The 8,253-nt window shown below is 46.6% G+C and overlaps 1 protein-coding gene across 2 annotated transcripts; it reads left to right on the forward strand.

Moving 5' to 3' along the window:
• Positions 1–696: 696 nt before the first annotated feature.
• Gprasp1 (G protein-coupled receptor associated sorting protein 1) lies at positions 697–7,849 on the forward strand. Of its 2 annotated transcripts, XM_063246213.1 has the most exons (5): positions 697–1,134; positions 1,643–1,771; positions 2,324–2,395; positions 2,710–2,786; positions 3,064–7,849. In XM_063246213.1, the coding sequence occupies exon 5, from the start codon at positions 3,392–3,394 to the stop codon at positions 7,514–7,516; it is 4,125 nt and encodes a 1,374-aa protein (XP_063102283.1). In that variant the 5' UTR covers positions 697–1,134; positions 1,643–1,771; positions 2,324–2,395; positions 2,710–2,786; positions 3,064–3,391; the 3' UTR covers positions 7,517–7,849. The 2 variants fall into 2 exon arrangements, with proteins under 2 accessions (XP_063102283.1, XP_063102284.1); XM_063246214.1 differs by lacking the exon at positions 1,643–1,771.
• The last annotated feature ends 404 nt before the right edge of the window (positions 7,850–8,253 follow it).

Raw genomic sequence — 8,253 nt, forward strand, 5'->3', positions numbered from 1 at the left:
TGACTTGAGAAAGTGGGTGTACTGTGAGCCCTTCGCCTGGGAATTTGACTGCGGAACCTAGGCAGGTGGCCATGGCTGAGATCCAAGCTGCTTCCGGTCCCGCTCACATTTCCACACTGCCAAACATCATGAGAGCCTGCACAGAAGGGCAAGTGGAAACATCAAAAAACAGTGGATTGGGAGCCAAGACTAAGATCCCAGCTGGTGCCTGACTCTTGGCCCTTGGACAGCAGAGAAAGAGGACTACATGACTGACACCCTGCATGTCCTGAAAAGAGAAGGCCTTCTTTCTTGGGCAACTGTGGGGACAGCACAGTAATCAAATGAGTTCCCACATGGGATTGAGAAACAGTCTGCATGGCAGAAAAAATGACTCTCAGCCCAGGACCCAGACCAGTGATTGGTTTCCGAGGGCTGAGGTCTTCCTCTGAAAGAGAAGCAGCCTTGAGGGGCGCCCATCTCAGTTTCTTCAAGAGCAGAAGTACCTTCCTCACCATCCTGGTGGGAAAAGCAGGGACAGACAAACATTGGGGAGCCTCCTTGGCTGCCTGTTGCGCAGCCACCCCCCACCCTCCCCCCAAGCCACAGCTCTTGACACGCCCCCCCCCCAAGCGTCGAGAAAGGAGGGGGAGTGGAGACGAGGGGGCGGCGCACCGCAGACTGCGTTGCGGCCTCACAGAGGGGCGGCTTGGTATCCATCCGCTGCCGCCAACCTCCCCATGTTGCTTCCCCCTCCTCGCGCATCCTCGCAGCCCACAGCCGCCCGCCAGCCCCACAGGGTATAGTGGCGTAGCGTGGGAGACAGAGTGGTGGTCTGCACGTTAGGGTGCGCTGGGGACTACTGAGGCGGGCGGATACCGAGCCGCCCCTCAGACGGAGGCTAGCCCTGGCCCCGCCCACCTCGTCGGAACTACGGTGGGCCTGAGAGGGGGCGTTGAGCGATTTCTGACGTATCCCTCCGCCCCCCTCACCCTCGCGGCCAACGGTTCTCGCCGCGTCGCGTCCTGCGCAGCTCCTGCGGGGTTTGGCGCAGAGGCGCGGGAGGCGGACGGTTCTTTGCCATTCTGGTGGCGCAGGAACCAGGAAAGCGGTGGGAATCCGAGTTTGCGGCTGCCAGTGGAGAGGGGCGAACAGGTGAGGAGGGATAGCCCGATGTCCTGCGCTCTGCGTCCGTAAAGAGCGTGAGGGAGTGCGGGGGCGGGAGGCGCGAGGCGGCCTTCCCCTGTTGACAGACTTACGGCAGGCTACCAGACCCTGGACGCCAGGCAGACAGGAGGCTAGCGGGTCGTAGCCGGTCCCAGAAAGTGGCGCGCAGTATTTAAAGCTGTGTGGGATTCTGTGGAGGGCCAAGCTGCGACCGCTTCCCCCCGGCTTTCTGGACGCCCGCGCCCCGCCCTCCACAGTGTCTGCTCTGAGAGGCTCTGTCGCAGGTGAGGGCCTGCTGTGGGAGAAATTGGAGTGCGGCAGTCTTGACTGGGGGCATCCCGGTAGGCCTCCCGGAAGGCGAAGGGGCTGGCTTGAGGACACCGTGTCCAGAACAGCTGGTTGAAGGTGGCTCACCCATGCTAGCCAGCCCCTGATTCCCTTATGGGGCCTGTTAGACCCCGTGTCCTGAATACTCTCTCCCCCCACCCACCCCCAGGTTCCTGTCGGTGGCAGAGTCTCCTGTCTGCGCGGCAGGTGTAGTAATTTCTGACAGGCCACAGTGTGCATCTGTACAGGAGAGGCTTGAGAAAAAGAAGGAGCAGGAAAATGGCCTGGATTTTTGCAGGTGTGTAGGGTTGGGGGGTGGGCAACAAGCACTGGATAGATATACACATAAAGGTGGGGTGACTGTGACCAGAGCAGAGGGGCTTCCAGTGGTGCCTACTAATCTTATCCTTTCTGAAGCCGATCCTGGTATTTACCATATCCCCCCAACACCTCATGAGCCCCAAATTGGAGACCTAAAAAGGTGGGCTCATGGAGGGGGCAATGAAGGACTACTGAGTAAGATTTTACAGTATACTTTCTAGAATATGCTATGCTCTTCCCCTGTTCAATGCTGCTGCGCAAGGTAGGAGTCTGTGGTACACCTAGTGGTGGATCATCAGAATTGGAGATGGATGTAATGGGAAGTGTGAGGAAGTCTAGAAAAGGCTTCTTACCCTCTGGAACACTGCAACAAGGGGCCGAATAAAATGAGAATATTAAGCCATCAGGTCCCCAAATCTTGAAGGACAAAATGGGGAGAATTTTCTTTGATGATGTGCTGTCCACCAGGCTCAGCTTGTTATCACTGTTTCCTGACTTGGCTTAAGCCTTTTCATCTGTTTGTCCTTAGGCCTGCTTTAAGGCTGGTCAGTTCTTCAAGAAAACAAGAGAAGAGAGATCGGACTCAAAGTTCTGGAGGCTGGTGAGAAGGGGGCCTCAGGGGGGACAGCTCCTGAAGAGCAACAGGTGGCTTTGATCCAAGTGGATGTAGGACCCCATATACTTTTACTTTTTGCTAGATTTGTACATTGCCACTGCATTCCTTGTCCGTTTTCTGTAGATATTTTAGAAATGTTGAGATAGGCATGCGTTGGGCTAAGAAGGGAGAAGACCTAAAAGCAGGAAACAGGAACCTTTAGAGAGATTACACACTAAAACTGAGAGAAAGATTTTCCTAGAGCCACAGTGCATGCCTCTGTCTTCAAACAAGATTCTTTCCTGTATGTTTATCTGCAGGACCCCTGTGGTTGACTGTGGAGCTTAATACCACTTGAACAAAGAAAGGAGTGGAAAATAGCACCATACCAGTCCAGGTTTGTATGGGTGTAGGTTCATTTTTGGGTGGAGTAGTAGAAACCAATTGTGGTGATTAGGGTCCAGTCCTCCGGCTTCTGTGCTTCTCTGTTGTCAACATGCTTTCCCCACTGTCCCCATATCTGTTTTGTAGCACACAAGAGAGAAGGAGAGACTTTTATCATAGCTTAGTTTTTCTGCCTAGCATTTGGCACCATTTTTTTCTGTGAGAGTCTGTGCATGAGGCAACACAATTGGATGAGAAATTCAATTCCCCATTTTGTTCTTTTTCTCTAGATCGATCTCCAGTGACAGCTCTGGTGGTGCAGAAGTTGCTGCTGGCCACCACCCTCAACAGGTCTGCACCCCGCCAGGAATCATCCAGCACCCCCCTATCAACTTCTTGTTTTTCTGCCTATATGCATATTATTGAGGGAGACTATCTTCAGTAGGAGGCTAAGTGACTACCAAATTGATGATCAAGCCTATGTCTTGGTTTTCAGCTTATAGTCTACATTTCCAGAAGATTAGTGTGTAAAACTGTAGTCCTCTGACTGTTCTCTGGCTGTGATTACACCTGTGATTTGGGGAAGTGTATATAACTTGGCTTTTTCTGATTTGTATCATGACTGGTACAGAGCTTGAACTTGCTAAGGAGGATAAACATGAAAAGAAACCTGTGGAAAAGTTTGGTGTAGCTGAAATAGAGAGTGAAGTCCCTCTGGTGGTCAGACCTAAGGTTAGGACCCAAGCACAGATAATGACTGGAGCAAGGCCTAAAACAAAGTCCAAGGTTATTCCTGGAATGTGGTCTAAAACCGAAGCAAGAGCAGTGGGTAGGGTATATACTAAGAGTAAAATCAAAATGATCCCTGGGTCAAGATCCAAAGATGATACCCAGGCCTGGGCCCTGAATGATTTTAATACTGAGCCAATGTCAAAGACAGAACAAGATGCCCAAACCAGTGCCATAATCTTTCCAGTGGTCAGTACTGATTCTGGGTTGGTTCCTAAAACTAAGTGCCTTTTTATGGATAGAGAATTGGTTAATATAGACAATGAGAGCTTTACTGGAAAGAAAGTTCATTCTCAAGTGGGATTCCAACCTTCCTTTGGGTCAGGAGAGATAACTGATGATGAGACCTGGAGTTTTCTTAGGCCTTTATCCAAACAAGAGTCCTCTCAGAATTCTGTGAATTCATGGTTCTGGAATCAAGAAGATGTCAGTGTAAGATTTCATCCTGGGAATGGGTTAAAGGATAGTAACAGATTCAGGCCTATATCCAAACAAGAGGCAAATGATTATCCCAGGCACAAAAGCAAACAGGATATCTATATCGTGTCTAGTAGTTCTGATTCTGAGGATGAGTCTCTTGAGACATCATGGTTCTGTGGTAAACAAAAAACAAATTCCTTGCCCAGATCCAGGGAAGAGGTCAATAGTAGGCCCTGGTTTAGGTCTAAGAAAGAAGTCAATGTTGAATTTAGTTCTGGGTCTGAGTGTGAAAGTGCTATGAAGTCCTGGTTCTGGGATAGAGAAGAGACCAAATGTAGGTCTTTACCTAGAGCTAGGAAAGAGACCAATAAGAGGGTGCAGCACAGTCACAAGCAAAAAGCTTGCATTGATGTCATGTGTGATTCTACAGATGAAATAAAAAAAGAGTCCTGGTTCTGGCCTGAAGAAAAGGATAATACATTTTTAAAGTGTAACACCAATAAAGAGGCCAGGGTGCAAGCAATTGAAAAGGAAGAAGTCAAAACCAGGGTCAAACCAAAACAAAGATCACAGGAGGAAGCCTTCACTGGGACTTGCTTCTGGACTACAGAAGAGTCCACCCTGACGGATGTGGCCAGTGTAAAGTCCAGTCCACAACTGGAGGATGAGAGCATTGTTGGTAGTTGGTTCTGGACTGAAGAAGAGGTCAGTAAGGAGACAGGGTCCAACAGCAAATCTAGTCCAGTGCTTGAGGAGCTTGTTGACAATTCCTGTGTAGGGACTGGGGAGAAAACTAGTACGGAAATTGAGGCTGAGGCCACCTCTCAATCTGTACTAGCAGCTAATGATGAAGAGGTCATTGTTGGTTCCTGGTTCTGGGCTGGTGAAGAAGTCAATCCCGAGCCCAAAGAAGAGACAATTTTTGGGTCTTGGTTTTGGAGCACTGGTGAGGCTAGTGTAGAATCTGATGTTGGGGTCAGCTGTGAATCAAGGCCACAGTCTGAGGAAGAAGTTGTAGGTCCCTGGTTATGGACTGGAGAAGTCAGTATAGAGGCTGGGGTTGGAGAAGAGTTTAGCCAAGGATCTGAAGAAGAGACAATATTTTTGTCCTGGTTTTGGTCTGAAAACCAGACTCAGACTCGTATGGATTCTGTGATGGAAACTAGCTGTGATGTGCCAGGAGCTGAGGAGGAAGAGGATCCCATGTTTGGGTCCTGGTTCTGGGCTAGAGTAGATACATGTGAGGAGGCTAAAGTTAACAGCAAGTCTGGCGTGGAGCATGAAGAAGTCATCATGCCATCTTTGTTTGTGGCTAGAGAGGAGGCCAATGTGAAGTTCGGAGGTGGTGTCACAAACAAATTTACGGCAGAAGCTCAAGATACTAGTAATAAGTCTTGCTTCTGGGCAAAAGAAGAACCCTGTTTATATCGCGCTAGTAGAGGAAACTGGAAGCTTAGACCAGAGGAAGAAGATACTGCTGATTCAAGGTTCTGGTCCAAAAGATACACGGGACCAGAGCCCCTTGTGGGATCCTGGTTATGGGCTGTGGAAGAGGGCAGTACAGATTATGAGGCTAGACAAAAGGCCATGTTACCAACTGAAGAGAAGATCAAGACGAAGTCCCAGTTCTGGAAAGAAGGTAAAGACACCACCATAGAGACTACTGATAGAAAGGAGTCCAGGCTAGAAGCTGAAGAGGAGGACATTATTGGTTCTTGGTTCTGGCCTGAGGAAGAAGACGGCCTCGAGGTACAAACTGAGAATAGGAAAGAGAGCAGTGTAAGAGTCGAAGAGGAGGAGGATTCTGTTTTGGGGTCCTGGGGTAGGCAAGAGGCTATTCAAGAGAGTGGGTTTTGCAGCAAATATAGTTCCAAAGCTGATGTGGAGGAAGTCATTGTTGGATCCTGGTTCTGGGAACCAGAAACAAGTTTAGAGACAGTTACAGCAGATATTTTTGAAACCAAGACTGGGACTGAGGAAGAGGAAATCATTGTTGGACCTTGGTTCTGGCCTAAAGAATCTGACAGAGAAGCTGAGTCTCAGGCAGTAGATGAAACCCAGTCAAAAACTGAAGGAAAAACAATTTTGGGGTCCTGCTATTGTGCTAGAAAAGAGGTTAATAGAGAAGTAGGGATGTGCTGTGTATCAGAGCCAGCATATGAGGAAGAAATGATTATTGAGTCCTGGTTCTGGTCTAGAGACAAGACTGTTAAGGAAATTGAAACTGTAGCTACCTGTGAGTTTGGATCACAAGATGATAAAGGGGAAGTTGTTAAGTCTTGGTCTAAAGCCACACAGGAGATGAATAACCAAGCTGGTGATGGAACTAACTGTGAGGCTGGGACATTACTTGATGATGAGGATGACATAGTAGGGTCCTGGTTCTGGGTAGGAGATGAGGCCCATTTTGAATCAAATCCTAGCCCTGTGTTCAGGGCCACTTGTGAGTCTTGGGATTCAGTTAAGCAGGAATCTGAACCTTCACACAGACCTCAGAGTTGGGATGAGGTCACTGTTCAGTTCAAACCAGGTCGATGGGGTAGAGTTGGCTTCCGATCCCTAAGCCCTGTTAGATTTCCAAGCGAAGCAGCTCTTTTCCCTGAAATGCTTGAGGAAAGCGGGGATGAGGAGCTTAATGCAGAAGGTGGAGAGCAAGAATCTTTGTTTAATTTTCAACCTCAGTTCTCATTTCAATATGCTCCATCCTACCGGTCAGTCCAGGAAATTCGAGAGCATCTTAGGGCCAAAAGGAATGCAGAGCCTGAGTTCTGCAGCTGCATACAGTGTGAACTTAGGATTGATTCTGAAGAGTTTGAAGAACTCCTTTTATTAATGGACGAAATTCAGGATCCTTTTATTCATGAAATTTGTAAAATTGCAATGGGTATGAGAAGTGCTTCTCAATTTACCCGAGATTTTATTCGGGAGTCAGGTGTTGTCTCGCTTATTGAAACTTTGCTGAATTATCCTTCCTCCAGAGTTAAGACAAGGTTTTTGAAAGATATGATTCGTACAGCTCCATCTTACCCAAATCTAAACATGATTGAAACATTTGTATGTCAAGTGTGCGAGGAAACACTTGCTTACAATGTGGATTCCCTTGAGCAGCTGTCTGGATTAAGGATAGTTAGATATCTCACTACTACTACTGACTATCATACACTGGTTGCCAGTTATATGCCTGGCTTTCTCACCTTACTAGCTATAGGCAATATCAGAACAAGATGTCATGTTCTGGAAATGCTACTGAATTTGTCTGAAAATATTGACATGATAAAAGAATTACTAAGTGCTGAAGCAGTGTCAGTATTTATGAACTTGTTTTCCGAGGAGGAGGCAAATGGCAATATTGAAATTGTTCTTACAATATTTGAGAATATTGGTGATAATATCAGAAAAGAGACATTTTTCGGTGATGATGATTTTAGTCTTGAGTCACTTATTCCTATATTCCATGAAGTTGAGCAATTTGCCAAACTACTGCAAAGCAAAATAGACAATCAGAATAATCCGGAAGCAGACCAACAAAATTAGTATGATTAATCACTTGTGTCTGATTGTTACTATGTTCCTAAGTTATGATTGTTAAATAATGCTTTGGTTTTCACAAAATAGCTGTGTGTTGCAGTGTACCTCTTTAATGCTAACACTAACTTTGCAAATATTTATGCAAGCTAAATCATTTTTCTGATGCCAACTCAAAACTGAAAACTCACTTGTTGATATTTGTCTCGCCCAGGTTATAATATTTAGTATTTGAGCTTATAGTGAACTGAGCCATCATAAATAAGCTATTCTTCTGACTGTTGTTCTGATGTGCAGATACCCTATTCTTGTTTGTGTTTCAATAAAGTTCTGTTAAATTTAGTGGAAGTCAATTATTTTTCTAGAACTTAAAGTAGAAGCCTAGTATGGTGGGGCATGCTTGTAAACCCCAAACTCTGCGGAAGCTGAAGTAATAGTATCAAAAATATAAGCCCATCCTGGGCAGTTTATTGATTTAGTGAGTTACTCTTTCAAAAGAAAGGCTGGGCCTGTAGCTCAGTGTGAAGTTATAGCTCAGTGTGAAACCTCCAGTATTGCAAAACAGACAAAATTGATGTAAAGGTGATGTGAATACTCAGTGATAATCATATGTGCAATATGTTAATTGTAAAAGTTTCTCATTAATTTTAAAAGTTACAGCTGACTTATTACGGGCATACTTCAGAGAAAAGGACTCTAAAATATAGGAAAGTAGTTGGTGATACGAAGGAATGCATGGAGGTGGC

This window comes from Cavia porcellus, unplaced genomic scaffold (assembly GCF_034190915.1).
Source record: "Cavia porcellus strain 051 isolate PalLab524CR breed Dunkin Hartley unplaced genomic scaffold, mCavPor4.1 scaffold_3, whole genome shotgun sequence".
In the NCBI taxonomy this organism is placed as follows: domain Eukaryota; kingdom Metazoa; phylum Chordata; class Mammalia; order Rodentia; family Caviidae; genus Cavia; species Cavia porcellus.